Consider the following 21,020-nt stretch of genomic DNA (forward strand, 5'->3'; position numbering starts at 1 on the left):
AATAAATGTATACATATGTGTAATTATATTTAATTAATTATATAGGCCTGTTGCTGGGATCCTTACTGACACACACACATACACACACACACACACACACACACACACACACAGAGAGAGAGAGAGAGAGAGAGAGAGAGAGAGAGAGAGAGAGAGAGAGAGAGAGAGAGAGAGATAAGTTACAAAGCCATCTCATTTGTTTTTCAAAGCATAAACCATCATGAATTAAAAAGACATTACTAACAGCATTTCTAACATGTTATTGTTTTTTATTTTTACTAGACTTTACAATTTATAATATCAGTCATCCCAATTTGTCACTGACAATAATACAACGTCCAATAAATAAATAAAGGTTAGGAATGTCAACCTGGTTGATCTCAGCATCAACCCTATCACGTGATCACTGAGGAAAACTAAGATGCTTGACATTTGCTCACAGTTTCCATGAGGTTGCAGCTCATGTGTGACTGCGACATCTAACCTGGCCTGTACCTGTCATTTACTTTTTTTTACCTGTCTAAAGAAACATGAGGTCATCACGACACCACACGCAGTACGAGATTACACCGCACACGCATATATCAACACAATACAGCTATGCTCCACCTCCACTGACCTTAGGCGACAAGGCAGCAGAGCAAACCTCCCTCACACAATACCTGCTGAGCCTCAGAGCTCATGCTTGCAGTATTTTATCATACGCTTATTTCACTTTAAACGGAGCAGGATTCTGTTGTTGCGTCTAACATTGTGCGGATAAAAAGCTAGTTTGAATACATAGCAGAGACTTTGTACATTTGGTCCAACTGTTTTCCCTCCAGCAGCCCGATTCGCAGATCACCCGGGAACAACTAAGCGGTAAGTGGCACAGACTTAAAGAATCGAGACTTATAGTTGTCAAATAGCCTAAAACTCGCTTGTCTGAAAAGATGCAACTGCGACGATAAACGTTTTTGATCACGCGATTAACTGAACAAAGAACTAATGTATTTTAAGACTGCATTTTTTTTTTTTTTTTTTTACGAGAGCATTATACAACAGCAGCATGCCTTTACTATAGTTTATTAATAAATAAAGTGGATTTATTATTATTATCATCATCACTGTAAACCTACACTAGTTGCCGATGTATGCTAGAGCAGGATCAGGTGCCTTTTCCCACGCTGTACTGTCACAGTGATGGTGCAAGTCAAGTTTCTTATTATTAAATACACAACGATAACGCATGCAGTATTCATTAAAATGTAGGCTAATGTTGGAAATGGAGTTGGGTCTTTCCTCATAAAAGTTGCCTTTTTGTGTCTCGCATGAAAATATGTGACAAAGAACACTAACTTTTACTTGTTAAAGACAAAAGTTGTTTTCTTTGTGTGTCGTGCGTTCAGGTTACCATCATAACACATCCTTGCTAAAATGTTTTTTTTATCACTTTATCCTATATTCTGCTTGGTTTCCTATATAGTCACCCCCTTAAACCATGATTTTTGTATAAACAATTGATTATTGAAAACTGGATATTTGATTGATATTTGTGAAAGACTAAATTATCAACCATGTTAGGTTTTTTATGTAGCTGATTGCACAATTGGTTTTGTTACACCAAAGATGTTATTTTCTGATAGAATATATAAAAAATTTTGGTAACACTTTACAGTAAGGTTCATTAGTTAACATTAGTTAACTACATTAGTTAACATGAACTAATAATGAACTGCACTTATACAGCATTTATTAATCTTTGTTCATGTTATAATTTCAACATTTACTAATCCACTATTAAAATCTTGTTAACATTAGTTAATGCACTGTGAACTAACATGAACAAGCAATGAACAACTGTATTTTCATTAACTAACGTTAACGAAGATTAGTAAATACAATAACAAATGTATTGCTTATGGTTAGTTCGTGTTAGTTAATACATTAACTAATGTTTAACTAATGAACCTTATTGTAAAGTGTTACCTAAACTTTTATGTACAGTATATCAATTAAATACACTTTTTTAAAATTTCATGTAATGACCCAGTTTCTCCAGGCTCCACAAAAGAAAACAGAGACAATTTTAGATATAAGCTAAGAGTTAAAAGTTAGAAATTGATCATACAGTATATATATATACAAGTATATATGATATGAGAAACAATACAATATGATGGACTTCAGCATAGACTGTATAGGTTACAACATAAGGAAAATCACTTTAAAAATGCTGAACGAAAAACTACAGACTGCCTATTGAGAGTGGTAAAAAAAAGAAAAGAAAAATAATCCTCCTGAAGTGTTTGCTTGAAAATTGCATAACATTTGTAGGGGCTTTCAATGTCTGAGTATTGGTGAATGCAGATTAACCCATTTAATCCCATTTGTGACAAATTTATGTTGAAGAGTTTGGAGGTTCTAAAAAGAGTTGTATTATACACCGTTATAAACTACAAATGAAAGTGCAGGTTTTCTTGAATTTATGCGAATATTATTTTATCATTCCTGTTTTTACACAACTGATTACTATAGGGGGAAAATTGCTTTATTGTTTGCAACTTTCCATTGGTTCATAATGAGTAACTTTTTTTAGACAACTCATGTAGTTTGTTTCATTGGGTTATCAAACACGTGCTGGGGAAATTGTGGGCTTAAATGAGCTAAGGGTTTAAAATGGGCATACCGTACATAGCTAGTTCTACAAGAGTAGAAATAAACATAGTGGGTGGCTTTTCTAATCCTTTCTTGCTTTTCAGAAGCTCCAGAGACATGGATTTTAGGATTGGACGCATTTTTGTGGGAATGACTCAAGCCAAACTTGCATCTGATTCTTAATCAGTCTTCTGTTGTTGGATATAATGCTGGATTACTCAAGATGACTGAGTTGAATTATGCTTTCATAAGCGAAAACGGGAAGGAAGTGGATAAAACTTTGGACTGGAGTTGTATAGACTGGCATGCGAGGAAAACGGTAAAAGGGACGGATGCACAGACTCAAACCCAATGCGTGCAAAGCGAGGACAAAGACACACAAACGGCTAATCCTTTCATAATGCGAATAGATTTAGGAAGGACGTCGTCCAGACTGAGGTATGGTTCCCTCACGGAGTCTGACGGCATACCCGCACATTTATTCCAGTTTGATAGACAAGCCCCGGCCCGTATCTCCACGTCCCCCACTCTGAGGAGAATGAGGAGTACGAGAATCTCCTACAGAGATCCAAGCAAGTTGGACAGTCCTTTAGGAGAGGAGTCTCCCACTCCGACGAGTCCCCTTTCTCCATTATTCCGGCTGAAATCTCCACTGGCTGTTCAGTTGGATGGAGAGAGCGGGAACTTTGAATCTTCAGTGATTCATGGGAAAATGAGATCACACAGATCAAAGACCCTTGACAATGGTGTCATTTGCAAAAGCAAAGAGTCTCGTGATTCAAAAGAGCCTGTTTCTGATGACAATGAGAGCTCCACCGATGACAATGAGCAGGTATAATCTTTAAAATTATATAGGCTTTGCGTTTCTAAACCTACATATATCTGAACAGTAATTATGATAGACGTAATTGAAACTGTTTTTTACATGGCACTCTGGAATACTTCATTCTGATTGGCCAATCGGCCTATCTACTCTTGTGTTCTGATATTTCCCAATATTTCCCATCGTCCATAACAACGCTGTATATCAGACTGCTCATTCAGATAAAAAACAGTGTTATTTTCATGTTTGGTATTACTGTAATATTGTTGCAGTGTTTGTCTAGGCCAATTGTTTTGCTTGGTTTATATATATATATATATACATATATATATATATAAAGCAGAAGCTTTAAGGTAATATAAAGGTAAAATGATTAATTATACACTTAATATATATTTTATGTTCACTTATGTATTTATTTGGTAAGCAGCAGCGTAAAAAAGATCAGTGTCGATACTATTATAGATTTTATTAGTATTTTGAATTATCTTTTATTTTTATATGTTCAGTTTTCATTGTAATTTTAGTTTAATTTTTAGTAATTTTTGGCTTTTTTTTTTTTCATTTTTTAAAAAAATATTACTAGTTAAGTTATTAATTTATTTTTTGTTTTAGTTAAGTTGTATTGTTTTTATTATTCTTATTATTTCAGTTAGTAGTTTTAGTGCTTCAACTTAAAATTATTTCAGTTAGTTTCCAGTGCATTTAATTTAATTTTTAACTTTATTTCAATTAACAAAAATAGGTTTTAGTTCATGATAATTACCCTGGTCCTGATCACCATGTCAATGTTTATTTGATTTTCTGGCTGTATATTATACTTTTCTAAATTGATAATAATCAGTTTCATATGATATGTGATGCAATCTTTTTTCATGTGGCCTGTAAATGAAATGGCAAGAGTCTTTCCGCTTTTATCAAAGAAAGCCTCTAGTCTCTTGTCTCATTCTTCTTTGACCTCCTGAGGCAGTAGTTCACAATAAGAGCTTTTGACAGCAATTGAATCAGTAGTTTCATGCATTGACAGCTTCAAGCAAACCACGTCTCCTCTGATGAGGCTCCATTCAGCGCAGTCAGCAATCACCAAATAATGGAAGGGTCAGTGAAGAATCAAAAGTATAAAAGGGAAGCCCCATTCACTCCTTTCACACATTCATCCAAGCATTTCCACAATGGAGTGAGATATCTTTAGATGTGAGAACTTTAGAAGTTTTTAACTCACACCAGTTGTATGATGAAATCTTCTGAAATTGATATTTTGCAGCTGATGATTTGTGTTCTTTCTTCATGAAGTACTTTGCTCACGTTTTGTTGTATCTGCTTTTAATTACAGGTCAAAGATCTCTGCCATAAAAGGTAGGTGAGCTGTCTCTATCTAATGTTTTGCATAAACCGTCCTCACCTGAGTCATATTTGCATGTGTACCATAATTATGTCCTTAGTGTCCTAGTCACTTTGTTCTGTGTCAAACCAGCATTTTCTTGTTCACTAAAACTACCCAGCCAGTACTTGTTGCTCAACATCTCTAATTTGAATAATTGTTTCATTAATCCAGGAATTTGTTTGTGTGGAAACACAACGTTTGTGGTAATGAGGCCAAAGCAGGACGCTTTTTCAGTAGAGCGCCACCATGCTGGCGCAGGGGGTGCTGGGATAGAGGGAAGTTCATTGTTCATTGTATTGCTGCTTTGTTAGCTGCACATTAACTTTTAATGGAGAGTTATTAAAGTTCCATCATTCGGCCCTGTACGGCCCAGACAAACTCTCATTAGTGACGCTTTTCCCCCTGTCGGGCCCACTCTGCTTGGACCACGGTTTTCTTTTCAGCGGTGGATAATTAGTGGCCTTAATTACAGTATGGCACCGTCTGATTGCAGTGCTCATCCCTGGATGGCGATTGGATGGGACAGTTATGTTAAGGGGGCATCTTTATTCCGTGGAGGTGCGAGGACAATGCTCCCTTCTTTGTGGTCGTTCTGGGGCTGGGATAGTCAGCATAGAGGGCTGCTTCATTCTAGGATTGCATTGTGGATGCACCTCTAGATAACAAGCCATTAGCAGTGACCTGTTTTTAATGTCGGTAAAAAGGAGATGCGCTGAGTGACTTTTTACTGGTAGGGCTCCAAAGCCTAATGTACTGGCATCTGTGTTTCTGTTTGCATTTGCAAAAGAGAAGTTGGAAGTGTAAATAGTGAAACAGGGGTTTTTATGGGCCTTTCAGAGTGTCTCTGAAAAGGTCCAAAAGGAAGAAAATGACAAAGTAAAAGGTTAATAAGGAAGTGTTTGATGGGTTAATTGTGCCAGGTACTGTGGGAATGGGTGTTCCCTTTATAATGCTGAAGAATTCATATCTCATGGCAACTTTATATGAGTCAAGTATTTATTGGTATATGAGCCAATTTTCAATGTGATTAACACAGAAAGACTGATAATAGTATCTGCAGTTGTTATAGTATTTAGTTCTATTAGGTTCTTGTTATGTTCTTCACAAACTCAAGCTATGTACACCAATATGGGCATCTATCCATCCAACTATCCATCCATCTAAAAATACAATGAATATGTAAAAAAAAAAAAAGCCCCTCTCTAGAATCCGTCCATCCGTCCATCCATCCATCCATCCCAAACAATGGTGTAATAGCTTTATTCATGACAGATTTATTCAAACATACATTAAGTAATGAAGACAACAGGTTAAGTAAAAATACAACGAATATGTAAAAAATGCCCCTCTCTAGAATCCGTCCATCCATCCATCACTCCATCCATCCATCCATCCATCCATCCATTCCAAACAATGGTGTAATAGCTTTGTTCATGACAGATTTATTCAAACATACATTAAGTAATGAAGACAACAGGTTAAGTAAAAATACAATGAATATGTAAAGAAATGCCCCTCTCTAGAGTCCATCCATCCATCACTGCATCCATCCATCCATCCATCCATCCATCCATCCATCCATCCCAAACAATGGTGTAATAGCTTTATTCATGACAGATTTAATAAAACATACATTAAGTAATGAAGACAACAGGTTAAGTAAAAATACAATGAATATGTAAAAAATGCCCCTCTCTAGAGTCCATCCATTCATCCATCCATCCATCCATCCATCCCAAACAATGGTGTAATAGCTTTATTCATGACAGATTTATTCAAACATACATTAAGTAATGAAGACAACAGGTTAAGTAAAATTCCAATGAATATGTAAAAAAAAAAAAAAAATGCCCCTCTCTAGAGTCCATCCTTCCATCCATCCAATCTCTCTGTTTGGCATATGACTTTCAAATTTCTAGGCCTTTACATTTCAGATAAAGATTTGTAAAGCCAACAGTCAAAGTTTGCCTTGATCAACCTTTGTTTTTTACTTTATTGTTGTAGTAAAAACAGAATTGTATTTATTACATAGATGGAAGGTATGATTGACTCTTACTTCCAAGCTCTTATTGCTCCCCCATACCTGCATTTGAAGAAGCCCCTGTAAACTGTTTATTGACACACATCACATAATGGCACATCATTGAGTCTCTGTACAGATGGATAGGCACAAAGCTGAGCGTGACTCAAACAAAAACCAGACTGTCGAGTTGTGTGTGAAAACAATCATAGCACTGCCTAAAAGCCCTTAGGATTTTATGTCAAAATGTAACATGGGAACTGAAGCAGAGCAGAACAGAACAGAAATTCACTAAAAGGAACTATAATCTTGTTTTATCTAATGTAGTGATTATAAACTATAATAATGATTATACAGTATAGGGAACTGCAAAAGAGCGGAAGAGACCTAAATGTGGCTTTTTATACATTGTTTGTAGTCCACCACAAAAGTGAGCTCATGAATGTTTACATTACATGATTGTTCTTCAGTAATATTTTCTTCTAAATTCAATTCAATTTCTTATACATAGAGTAAATTTGTAATGTGAAGAACAATGATCACGAAAACAACTTTTATTTTGTTTTGTTTTTTCACTTTTAGTGTTTTAGTTTAACTTCATTTTAGTTTTGCATTGGCGTTGCGGTTAATGAAGGTTTTTAAACCAATAGTGTTTGTCTTAGTTTTGCTTTTCATCTATAATTGACCCTGGTTAAATACAACAGAGGCACAAGAGGAAAAAAACAGTCATTTGACTTGATTAATAATGACTTCACTCCTACTGCCGCAGGCTAAAAATCAGGGTGCTGGTTTTCCGCCCCTGCTGCTGCTCTTTGTTGTTAACCAGTGAATATAATAATCTGTATCTTCCAATATATCCTACTGCTTACTTGTCCGTTGACAGACTTTTAAATCCACGATGCAATGGTGTGCAGGTACGGCTGTTACATGGAATGGTTTTGTTTATCATCTTTCAGTTCCAGCTACCTAATACTAGCAAGGCATGTTAGAAATGTGAACATGGAATTCTTTGATTTCCTGCTAAAGCAAATCTGGCTTGAAATTTAAAGTTTAGCATGGCTAGGCTCTGTGTAAAGAGATTACTACAGCACTTTGGCCAAGGTTTATCAGACCTTCTCAGATTAATTTCGTGAAATAATTGTTTTCCGAAGGTCTAAGGAGCTATTGTGCTATTCTGGACTGGATAAAGGTTGAATTAGTTTGGCAGAATTGCAATTCACGTGCAAATGTACCCTCTAAGCTTGTAGTGAACTTGTAGAAAGTGTCGTTATACAAATTCGAAGCAAATAAATGTTGAATGTGATGCTCTGTGGTTAACCAATATTTCGGTGCACATCCATCATGCATACTTTGAAAGACTGGCTGCCTCAGGGACTGGAATGTTCCGTGAACTCACCTGTTCTCTTCTGGTTTGCTTTTTCTCAGGCTGCAGGAGAGGAGGCGGAGCTCCGTGGTTGTGAGTCTTCCTGGATTGGATGTTTCCCCTGGAGATTTGTTTGTGTCCAATGGCGTTGCTGATATTTTAAATAAATCAGCCTTTTCAGGTTAGTCATGCCTCAGTCAATGTCATGACTCAGGGTTTGATATGAATTGCTAACATATACTAACATATAATTATACTTACAGAACTAAATCTTAAAGAAAGAATAAGAGTATTTAAGTTGTTTTACAGCATAATCTCCAAATTACAATACTTTAACCATGTATTGCTCTTATGTTTTGTATAAAGTTAAAGGATTAGTTCACTTCAGAATTAAAATTTCCTGATAATTTACTCACCCCCATGACATCCAAGATGTTCATGTCTTTCTTTCTTCAGTCGAAAAGAAATTAAGGTTTTTGAGGAAAACATTCCAGGATTTTTCTCTTTATAGTGGACTTTACTATACAGGTTGAAGGTCCAAATTGGAGTTTCAGTGCAGCTTCAAAGGGCTCTACACGATCCCAGACGAGGAATAAGGGTCTTGTCTAGTGAAATGAATGTTAAAAAATTAAAATTTATATACTTTTTAACCACAAATGTTGCACTGCTCTGCGTAATAACGTTGGAAAGGTCACGTGTGACGTAGGCGGAAGTACCACGGTAGGGCGAAAAACTTCATCTCATTTTCTCCTCCAACTTCAAAATCATCTGAGATCGTTCTTTTACCTTTTTTTTTTAAAAGGGTGTTTGTAGTCTTTGCACGTTCACTTTGTAGACACTGGATTCGCCTATGTGATTACGTAATGCATGGCGCATTGTAGAGCAGTGCAAGACGAGCATTTGTGGTTAAAAAGTATAGAAATTTTAATTTTTTTTAGAAAATGAACGATCATTTCGCTAGATAAGACCCGTATTAGAGCCCTTTGAAGCTGCACTGAAACTGCAATATAAACCTTTAACCCGTTGTACCCCGTTGAAGTCCACTATATGGAGAAAAATCCTGGAATGTTTTCCTCAAAAACCTTAATTTCTTTTCAACTGAGAAAGAAAGACATAAACATCTTGGAATACATGGGGGTGAATCAGGATCATGAAATTTTAATTATGAAGTGAACTAATTCTTTAAGCATTTTATTATTGCATTTTTTACAGACACTAAGAAATCAAAGTGGCCCTTCTCGAGGCGTAGTACAGTAAGTGCAAATATTCCCGTATTTTAAAGTTTCAATACCATCATGCAGTTATCTCTTCCATGACGTTTTGATCTGCCGAGAGTTCTGTGGCTGTTTCCTTCTGCAGATACTCTGTTGTAATTTTTCAGATGCTTTGTGTCATTCAGATGATGTCTAGCACATAGTGTTCACTGACCCACTTTGAGGCAAATCAGATTTTAATGCACGCATACCCTCCTCCCAATTAATTCCATTAACAGTAAACAACAATAAAACGGCATGTCTAACAGAGCTCAAACATGTCCAGTTTGTGCTCAAACACAAAGAGACCTGTTGAGGGCAGGACAGTGTGATGTTGAATAAATTTGAGTGGTGTTTTCCAATAGACAAAAGGGAAGATTCGCAGCGTGGCCGACATTGACAAGTGTCTCGCTGGCATTCAGATCCAGGAATGGAGGGACACAGACTTTCAGACATATAAGGTAAGAGTTCAAAACTGATGCTTGCTATCAGTTGAAAACCACCTGAGATCAGCTTCAGAGCTCAAGTCAAGACACCTAGGAGTATACATATGTAAAAAAATTAACTAATAGTCACCATATTTCCCCAGTTGATTGATAACATTAAGAATTACAAAATTCCTGAAATGTTATGTTTAAGTATGCAAATGAGGCATTATCTAATTAAATATAGAAACTTGAATATTGGATAATAAGTTTTTAAAGAGGGGATTTTGAAGTTCTCTTTTTATCACTCCATGAAACAGAAAATTTTGTAAGCTTGTTTCTGCGGCAGAATAAAAAAATAAAAAAGATAATTGCGACTTTTTATCTCAAAATGCTGACTTTTTTTCTCACAATTGCGAATTTATATCTCACAATTCTTACTTTTTTCTCAGAATTATGAGATATAAACTCGCAATTGTGATTTATAAAGTCAGAATTGTGAGATATAAACTCGCAATTACAAGTTATAAAGTCAGAATTGTGGGATATAAACTTTCAATTGTGAGAAAATGTCAGAATTGTGAGCTGACTTTTTTCTCAGAATTGCAAGTTTATATCTTGCTATTCAGACTTTATAACTCGCAATTGTGAGTTATATCTTGCAGTTCTGACTTTATATTTTTATTTCTGCATGAAAAAGTCTTGCCTTAAGGCATAATTTTCTCTGTCCTTTTTCAGGATATGTCTTTGGAGGACTTTTTGAGAGGTCGCTCTGAGCTGGAAGCAGCGGAGAATCCAAAAAACTACCGAAAACAGAAGGCCATTTGGGAGCTTTTCACCAGTGAATGTGTCTACTTCCTTGATCAGCTTATGGTTTTAAAAGAGGTATGAACATGGTACCTTCAAATAGAAGACAAATACAATTTTGGCTACTATTTATGGCATAGTTACAGTAACTGAAATTTACCAGTGAACTACCAGCTAACACAAATAGTCTGGTGCCAACCGACCATTTTGTCACTCTGTAAGAATAGAGCCCAAATGTGCTTGCCTTTGTTCTCCATATAGGTGTTTTTGACCACACTGTCAGAGCTGCAGATGAGAGATTGTCTACAGGACATTGACTCCTGGAGACTCTTTGCAAATCTCAATGAGCTCTGTCTGGTAAGACTTCAATGAGTTTGGTGGAAAAATGTGACTGGAAATTTAGCAACTGCAGTTTTTTGACTGTAGTCTGGCTTATAATATAAAATATTGTTCTTGGTTCTTTTTTGTGCCTTACTGTATTTCAGGTTAGCTTCGGCTTCCTTACTAGTCTCTTGCGTGTCATTAAGGAGATGTGGACCAATCCAGACAGCAATAGTACTCAATCTCTTCTTGAACTCCTTAGAAAGGTAGGATAACATAGGTTTATGTATTTTAAAATGTAATTTATTTCCGTTTTCAGCATATTAGATATGGCAATCAATCTAATATGCTGATATTTTTGTGGAAACTTTTTTTTTTTTTTCAGGATTTTTTGGTAAATTTAAAGTTCAAAAGAACAGCATATATTTGAAGTAGAAATGTGAAAGTCTTTACTGTCTCTTGTTATAAACGTACATACAAAATAACTCATACAATCTAAAAAAAAAAATGCTCACAGAAATGGAAAGTCACGGTCAGTTACCTTTAAACACAATATATAACTGCCCAAACGCACAGATGAGATCCTCCTGAGCTATGTTGTGTTTACATAATGTATTATTATATTAGACAATGATTGTTTTAGGCAAATTGTTTTAGAAAACAAAAAAACTGAACACTACTAAACTTTTGTTCCTTTTTTTTCTGAAAGATAAAGAGAACGTTTTCCCTATTGTTCTCTTCTGATCACTCTCCCATATTAACTGTTGACTTTACAGGCGTTTGGTGAGAGCATATGCCATTGTCTACAGAAATACTGCCTGAATTACAGTACGGCCATCTTTTATCTGGACAGCCTGAAGCTCAGGGAGGACTTTGGCTCTTTCGTGAAGGTAACCATGGCAGGCAAGATTTGATATGGTAAATCAGGGCTTGGTCTCAGTGTACTGACAAGATCTAGGGAACAGGGCAAATGTTACCACACGAGGTTCAGGCCATGCAGGAACATGGTGACCAGGTCGCTGGTGAAAAAGTGTTGACTTAGATACTTTCCCTCTTTTACATTATCAGCTCTCGCTGAGTATTGTTCACTGTTGTATACTTAAGCTGTCTCCACATCAATTTTGGCCTGTCACTTCTTGCTTTTCCTTTCAGTTGCACACATCTGATTTGTCAGTTGCCAGTATTATATTCATGACAAGAAGTACAGTATAATTAAAAAACATGCCCCTATTATGCTTTTATGTGTAATATAGCTGTTTGTGAATGTAAAAGGTCTGCAAAATTTGAAAGATCAAAGTGCACGACAAACAGATCTGCCTGAAACGAGTCATCAGTAATTCCAGTCTTACTTCCTGCACGAACCTATGTACATTTTCCCGACAACAACATCTACTTTGACCTGCCCTCAAACACTTTAGTAGTGTCTGAGGCTTGGAAGAGTTTGGTTCATGTAGTTGACATGTCGAGAGACGCTGTTTTCTGCGCTCCAAAGCAGTTCCACTCTGCATGCACTTCCAGGATGAGGACTTGGGCTTGAATTGATATGGTAAAACCGAAGCCATTGTTACTGTTCGTATCACTGTGCATACAAGCACTGAGGAAGCCTTAACAGCTAAAATTCAGATATGGCAATGGCCGTTTCGTTTCCAACATGCGCTGTAAGCAGTAGGCTGCTCACAACAGACTGGGCCATCTGACCAATCAGAACAGAGTATACTCTTGGTAGGAAGCGTTTTAGAGAGAAAGAATCCTTTATCGAACCATTTCAAACACTGAGAAAACCTCCAAAAAAAAAAAAAAAAAGAAAGAAAGAAAGAAAGTGGACCTATTATGCCCCTTTTTACTAGATGGAATATAAGTCTCTGGTGTCCCCAAAATGTGTCTGTGAAGTTTCAGCTCAAAATACCGCACAAATAATTCATTATACCATGTTGTAAATGCCCATTTTAGAGCGGAAGAAAAAAAATGCTGTTTTGGTGCATGTGTCTTTAAATGCAAATGAGCTGCTGCACCCCACCCCCCTTTCCAGAAGAGGGTGGAGCCTACAACTCGTGCCTCAGATACTAACATTTGGTTTTTGATTATCATCTCTCATCTCTCATCAAATACCATGTAAAAGTGAATTTTGCATAATAGGTCCCCTTTAATAGTACATCTTTCTTCCCATCTCTCGCTCTTTCTCTCATCCAGTGGTGTGAACGTAACGAGCAGTGCCGCAGGCTGCAGTTGAAGGATCTGCTGGTGATTCCTCTGCAGAGGTTTACACGGTACCCTCTGCTGTTGAAGAATATTGGGAAGAGGAGTTGCTCGGAGGCAGAGGAGAACACTATACAGAGCATCGTGGATCTTGTCGACAGAGCCATCTGTAAGTCAATGGCATTATTGTGACAGTTGGAAGTACAGATGCACAATATGAAAATTCATGCCAATACCAATAAGCAGAAAATTATTTTCATGTTATGTCTGGTAAATGATAAATGGCAGACATTAAAACTTTATACTATTTTGTCTAAATAAATTAAAAATAAAACTGTTAAAACTAAAATAAGTAGTTTTAAATGCTAAAAGTGAATATAATATAATATAATATAATATAATAAAAATATGTAATGTACTACAAGAACAATTGATTGAACTGTTGAACTTTTGAAGGGTTAGTTCACCCAAAAATGAAAATAATGTCATTTATTACTCACCCTCATGCCGTTCCACACCCATAAGACCTTCGTTAATCTTTGGAACGCAAATTGAGATATTTTTGTTGAAATCGGATGGTTCCGTGAGGCCTACATAGGGAGCAATGACATTTTCTCTCTCAAGATCCATAAAGGTACTAAAAACATATTTAAATCAGTTCATGTTAGTACAGTGGTTCAATATTAATATTATAAAGCGACGAGAATATTTTTGGTGTGCCAAAAAAACAAAATAACGACTTATTTAGTGATGGCCGATTTTAAAACACTGCTTCAGGAAGCTTCGGAGCATAATGAATCAGCGTATCGAATCATGATTCAGATCGCGTGTCAAACCGCCAAACTGCTGAAATCATGTGACTTTGGCGCTCCGAACTGCTGATTCGACACGCTGATTCATTATGCTCCGAAGCTTCCTGAAGCAGTGTTTTGAAATCGGCCATCACTATATAAGTAATTATTTTGTTTTTCTGGCGCACCAAAAATATTATCGTCGCTTTATAATATTAATATTGAACCACTGTACTCACATGAACTGATTTAAATATGTTTTTAGTATCTTTATGGATCTTGAGAGAGAAAATGTCATTGCTCCCTATGTAGGCCTCACGGAGCCATCAGATTTCAACAAAAATATCTCAATTTGCGTTCCAAAGATTAACGAAGGTCTTACGGGTGTGGAACGGCATGAGGGTGAGTAATAAATGACAGAATTTTCATTTTTGGGTGAACTAACCCTTTAAGTGAACATTTAAGATGACAGCAAAAGAAGTGAGCATAAACCTATTAAATATCCATTATCAACTGATACCAATAAAATAAAAAACTTTTTTTGTGTGGGAAAAAAATAGTTTTTACTTTCTACAGCTATGCTGCTTTGTTTCTCATATGAAGATGCTTTGATCCCGTTTGTGTAAAACGCTCACGTCAAACCAAGAATTAGAAGGAGTAAAAGGTGACTTTTCCTGTTCTCAGAGAGAAGCTGTTTGTGAGGCGTGTAGTGACAGCCACTGTGAGAAAAGATATGCAGAGTGACAGCTGCAAAATCAGAGTGAAAGACAGAGCTATTTTTGACTGGAAGATGTGAGCCAAAACAGTTGATGCCAAGTATGCCATGTTTTAGTTAGCCATGAAGCATGACACTGCATTTTAATTTACGTGTCGTGTGAAAGCCCAGTTATCTTTTCTGAAGCATTACACACCTTGTCATAAATCCATTATATTTTCATCATTTTGATAAGGAAATGAGATTAACACACCATCTGTGTTTTCATGCATTCTTTGTTAGCCCTTTTGTGTTAAATTAATTATAAAAAATAAACTTTTTTTTAAAGATATTGTTTATAAAATTATAATAATTAAAATATATGTTTTTTTGTTTTATAAAATGGGAGAATTAATATATATAATTTACTAAGACAAACTTGTCAATCAGAAATGTCGCTATGATGGTAATAACCATGTGGTAGAGATACAAGATTTTGCTATTGACACACAACAGGGTCTTGTCCTATATTTAGTCATTTTAAAAGACAAAACATTTGTATCTTATTTTGAAACAAATAACCTATTAACTGACTATGTGTGATGGTATACATTTAACTTTCAACATAAAAATGCAGTGAAATTTACGGAATAAAACATTTAAAAGGTAATTGCAACTTTTATATCACAAGTCTTTTTTCACACAATCATGAGTTTATATCTCACAATTCTAACTTTTTTTCTCGCAATTGTGTTTATATCTCAGTTCTGACTTTTTTTCTCAGAATTACGAGTTTATATCTCACAGTTCTGACTTTTTTCTCGCAATTGTGTTTATATCTCAGTTCTGACTTTTTTTCTCAGAATTACGAGTTTATATCTCACAGTTCTGACTTTTTTCTCGCAATTGTGTTTATATCTCAGTTCTGACATTTTTTTAATAATTAATAATTCCTTACATTTATATAGCGCTTTTCTGGGTACTCAAAGCGCTTTACATATGGAAGGGAGAATCTCCTCAACCACCACCAATGTGCAGCATCCACCTGGATGATGCGACGGCAGCCATATTGCGCCAGAACGCCCACCACACACCAGCTTTTTCTCAGAATTACGAGTTTATATCTCACAATTCTGACTTTTTTTCTCGCAATTGTGTTTATATCTCAGTTCTGACTTTTTTCTCAGAATTACGAGTTTATATCTCACAATTCTGACTTTTTTTTCAGAATTACAAGTTTATATCTCACAGTTCTGACTTTTTTCTCGCAATTGTGTTTATATCTCAGTTCTGACTTTTTTCTCAGAATTACGAGTTTATATCTCACAGTTCTGACTTTTTTCTCGCAATTGTGAGTTTATATCTCACAATTCTGGTTTTTTTTTTTCAGAATTACAAGTTTATATCTCACAATTCTGACTTTTTTCTCACAATTGTGAGTTTATATCTCACAATTCTGTTTTTTTTTTCAGAATTACAAGTTTATATCTCACAATTCTGACTTTTTTCTCACAATTGTGAGTTTATATCTCACAATTCTGTTTTTTTTTTTTTTTTTTTCAAAATTACAAGTTTATATCTCACAATTCTGACTTTTTTCTCACAATTGTGAGTTTATATCTCGCAGTTCTGACTTTATGACTCACATTTGTGAGTTATTAACTTGGAATTGCAAGACAAAGTCAGAATTGCAAGATATAAACACAATTCTGACTTTTTTCTAAGAATTGTGAAATATAAACTCGCAATTGCAAGAAAAAAGCCTGAATTGTGAGTTAAAAAGTCGCAATTACCTTTTTGGTTTTTTATTCCTTGGCGGAAACAAGCTTCCATAGAAATTGGCTGTTATGATTTCAACAATATTCTTGATGTTTGTTGTGATGGTAATGATTGCATTTGACATGTTGACCTGCTCCAGGGCTGATTTATGGCTAGACAGGCTTGAATGAATAATAATAGGTTAATCTTCTATACAAAAGCAATTTTCTTAATCCAAAACATTCCAAGACGGCAGCAGCTCATTTCAACACATTTTATGACACAGTTTAACCGATATAAGGGTGTGTGTACAACTCTTCCTGGTGACTTTCAGTTGTCTGATGGGTGTGGGGTTCAAACAACATGAATGTTTGTCATTGTTGATGAAAGAGCCTTTACTTGGAACGCATTAGGAAGAATCTAGAATTTAAATTAAGTCGATTGTCTCCAACTGAACAACCAAAAACAGGATCTGTGGTTGTACAAAAGCATTAATGTTTGTTTGGGTAGGTGTGGATTAACTCACTGAACCTTTCACAGCCAACCACCTTTGTGTGGGCTGATGATACAATAAGATACCCACCCAAATCTCTCTCTCTCTTGCTCTGCCTCTGTACAGATGATCTTGAAGGAAAAGTAAAGTGGTTGGACAACTACCAGAAGGTGAAGCAGTTGAAGGAATCTCTAGTGTGGCTTCCTGTGTGGGAGCAAGACAAGAAGGCAAATGTTCCTGAGGTCTGTGTCAAATGTCAAAATCAAAAGCTCACATTATCCTTAATAATGTTATTTTATAGCTTTATTTGAACTGTATTTGTGTCATTGACAAATAAGTTTTTTAAAAGTATAAAAAAACCTGATGGAGATATAATTAATTTTTAAGTTTTATTAAGTATTAACAGTGAGATTATGTGGTTTTTATAATCAATTAACACTGCTTTTGTCATTTTTTTTACAAGATGGACAAAATTTGTCACCAAAAAAGTCATTTAGTTTAACCAAAATTTCGGTATTACCGAATTACACTTTTGGTTATACCAAATGACGATATTTTCAAACAATACTAACAGGCTGATATCTTGCTAGCTAGCTAGGAAAAGGACAATCAGACATATTATGTTTAGTACAAGTTTTTAAAATATTACAACATTTTCCATGTTTTATAGCGGTTGCACCGAATGACCTGATGTTTCGGGACATGCGTATGAGCAAGTGAAAACATAAATTTTTCAAATAGTTAAGAGAGAGTTAGTAACTTTTCTTCACAACCATGTGGTCCTTTGCAGGTGTCTGAATGATGTCACATCCTGTCACATGATTTTGAATGCATGACTTGATCCAAAATGGTCCCTTTATATTGGTTACTCCAAATGACATCAATGAAATTCATTTTTCCGGACATTTTTCTCATAACAAAGCAACGACTTCTACACATAATTTTAATACCATTTTGCACTATGTTGATATATGATGTTATAAAATCATGCCAAAATAAAAAAATATATACATTATTACACTTTAAGATATTTTAATCATAAATGAAGTGGCTGTATTAGCCTTTGGACGGTTAAACCGAATGACCTTTTGACACTTCAAAATCTTTAAAATACCTTTATATGTAGCAAAATATAATTAAAACCTTTTGGATTCAATAAAGCGATCTAGTTGTACTACCTTACATACTTTGGATGTCATATCTTTGTTTTTTATTATTATTAAGGCCTTTGGATAAAACAATGACCCGTCACGTCACTGACCCATTCATAGAGATTTAACAGCTGTGCATGTTTGATCCTTCACAGAATCTGAAGCACTTGCTAAAAGCTGTAACCCTGGAGAACCTGGTGTCTCACCGTAGTCTTCTGCACGATGGAAAGCTCGTTCTCATAGGTCAGATGGCTGAAGCAGTTTTTCTCATTGGTCCACTTATGCATTTAGGATGGTTGTGTATTGTGAACTTACATTATTTCTTCTTTTGCACATAGAAAATGCAAAGTTGCATGAGGTCTACCTATTTCTCTTTGACGAATTCCTTCTAATCACGAAGATCAAGAGAAGCAAAAAGGTGCAGTTATGTATGATTTTTAAGGTTGTATATAAGGATTCAAGGGAAGTGTGACTGTTGTTTGGTGCTATTACTGTAAAAGTCCTAGCAGCCCTGCCTCTATTGACATAAATCAAAGCATGGGTGACGCGTACGAGCGTGTGACAGTAATGTGAAAATGGATTTGTTGATTCTGTCTGGGAGTGATTATTGATTCAAGCCATTACTCCATACACGCTAAGGTTAAATAGAGATCAGTAGATTATGACAGATCATAGCACTGTACTGACTACTGTAAATGGAGATTAAAAGCTGAATATATTTATATGAATGTATTTTAACTTTTATATGAGATGTGGTTAGATTCACAATGATACAAAAAGTTGATGTACATTTTCCTGGAGTTATTTGAGGAAAAAAAGGCCTTTTAATGAAATAAAATTAATGATAATATATAATTTCATTATAAATGTAATACATTTTGGCCTTTCTAAAATCTTACCAATAGGTTTTATTGTAATATTGCATGATTTTATTTAAATGTAATATCATTTAAAGTTGTATTTAAATAATGCAGCATCAAGGCCACTTTTCACAATCCTGGTTAAAAGATGGATAAATAAAGTGGATGGATTGGATACAAGTATTATTTTAAGTTTTGAATATTTAGTTTCACTTGGAAATACAGCACAATACAGAAGTAAAACAGGTTACAGATTATGTTTTAAGTTGCCTTTAAGCACAAGTTAGCATTCATCTATTTGAGAATGGCCAAACTTTTAAATGACTAATATTACAAGGATGTGTTTTTGTATTGTAGAAGTCTGGCATAGTGGAGTCAAACGCCCTGCGTCCAGCTGCGGGCCAAGAGCTTGAGCTCTTATTACAGGAGGGCTGTAGTTTTACTGTCCTGGACCAGCCCATCTCTCTGGACCGCCTACAGTTAAAGAACATAGACCAGTTCAATGCCACAGGTGTTGACGACACACATAGACATACCATGACGCATTCTTTGGATTAAGGTCATGTTGCAGTTGTTTAGTACTGTTATGTAATCAATTAGCAATGCAGACTTTTCCATTGAGGATGAATCCATGTGATCAGCACTGATAATGATGTAGATACAAACGTTGTGTGTTTACTGTTGTCTTTGAATGTTTCAGCATCTGGTCTGCCCAATTCATTCATAATAATGCACCAGAATCGTTACCAGCAGTGCATTGGAGTCTTCATTCTACAAGCCCAGACTGAATCTATGAAGGTGAATATGAGATCCAATATAAAGGTGGTAACAAGATCCAGCTTATTTATGTTGGATTTCAACAGGCCCAGGCTTTGATTTCCACGCAACACCCCTGATTTGCAAGCTCAACCAGTGCTGACATGCCATACATCATAAAGTTACAGTATTAATGTCATATTTACGTGACATTACATTGAATGTTCTTAGCAAATGCTTTTATTTTGGTGCAGAATTTCAACGGTTTTAATAACTTGACATTGCTCAAGTAGAAGAACCAAAGTCCTTTTAAGATTAGTCAGTTCAATCAGCAACCATATTAAAAACTGAAGTAATGGTTGCTGAAAATTCAGCTTTGTCATCACAGGAATAAATTACAATAGAAAATGGTTATTTTAAATTGTAATAATATTTCACAATATTACTGTTTACTGTGTTTTTGTTCAAATAAATGCAGCAAAAAATGTGTCCAGGTAACATTTCAAGAACATATTTAAAATTGGCAATTAAATCTGATAACAATGATATTATAAACTTAGCTTTTAGCTCAAATCAAGCTAAAAAAAAACCCTAATCAGGCTGTATGTTGTGTATGTTTCAGAAAGCGTGGGTGTCTGTGATTGAGGATGCCATCAATTCTCTGCTGAAGCAGGACTGTCAGCAGCCGCGGGTCAAGAACTCTTTTCTTTATCTGGAGTCTTCACAGATCTAATTTATGCAGAGACTTTCTGTAGAATCTTCTCCAGAGTGCCAAAAGACCACTGCAATGCAGAATGCATCTCATTTACTTTTAAGGAGAAGTTCTGCCAGAAATGAAAATTCTGTCATTTACTCACCCTCATGTCGTTCTAAACCTGTGTGACTTTTTCTCTTCTGTGGAACAGAAGTTTAACCGAACACAGTACAATGGGAACTGAGGCTGTCTAACTCTTAAAAGGACAGAAGTATTATGAAAGTCCTCCATATGGCTCACATTGTGCTAAACATCTCCTTTTATGTCCCAGAAAGAAAGTCATAGAGGTATGGAACAATGGTATTTGACAGTTAGGGTTGATTTTAAAGTGACGTTTTCCACGAAACAGTAATTTATTCTTTTTTTTTTGTTTGTTGTTGTTATAAATGGATATACAGCACAGCTGTAACAGTGGTGACCCCAAGCAATTTGAAGTTCCACAAGAGGAACACATTTTTTTTCAGTTCCCTTTTTGAATTTTTGGAGAACGAACAATGTTGCACGTTCCTGTCGCAAATAAAGTTGATGAACTTG

The 21,020-nt window shown here is 35.6% G+C and overlaps 1 protein-coding gene across 1 annotated transcript; it reads left to right on the plus strand.

Annotated features, from left to right (window-relative positions):
* The first annotated feature begins 603 nt into the window (after positions 1-603).
* Positions 604-21,020, plus strand: plekhg7 (pleckstrin homology domain containing, family G (with RhoGef domain) member 7). The gene is made up of 17 exons (XM_051871173.1): positions 604-861; positions 2,742-3,469; positions 4,794-4,816; positions 8,290-8,408; positions 9,440-9,480; positions 9,846-9,941; positions 10,644-10,790; positions 10,974-11,069; positions 11,198-11,299; positions 11,810-11,923; positions 13,224-13,398; positions 17,092-17,207; positions 18,272-18,359; positions 18,455-18,534; positions 19,334-19,487; positions 19,677-19,774; positions 20,355-21,020. Exons 2-17 carry the CDS (start codon positions 2,861-2,863, stop codon positions 20,463-20,465), a joined length of 2,169 nt encoding a protein of 722 aa, XP_051727133.1. The 5' UTR covers positions 604-861; positions 2,742-2,860; the 3' UTR covers positions 20,466-21,020.

This window comes from Ctenopharyngodon idella, chromosome 18 (assembly GCF_019924925.1).
Source record: "Ctenopharyngodon idella isolate HZGC_01 chromosome 18, HZGC01, whole genome shotgun sequence".
NCBI lineage: Eukaryota > Metazoa > Chordata > Actinopteri > Cypriniformes > Xenocyprididae > Ctenopharyngodon > Ctenopharyngodon idella.

Bases quoted from the DNA above. Each gene is read 5' to 3' on its own strand.
- plekhg7 (XM_051871173.1), top strand. From the start codon at position 2,861: ATGACTGAGTTGAATTATGCTTTCATAAGCGAAAACGGGAAGGAAGTG. The intron at 18,535-19,333 runs GTGCAGTTATGT...TTTGTATTGTAG, and splicing joins AGATCAAGAGAAGCAAAAAG to AAGTCTGGCATAGTGGAGTC. The intron at 19,775-20,354 runs GTGAATATGAGA...TGTATGTTTCAG, and splicing joins CCCAGACTGAATCTATGAAG to AAAGCGTGGGTGTCTGTGAT.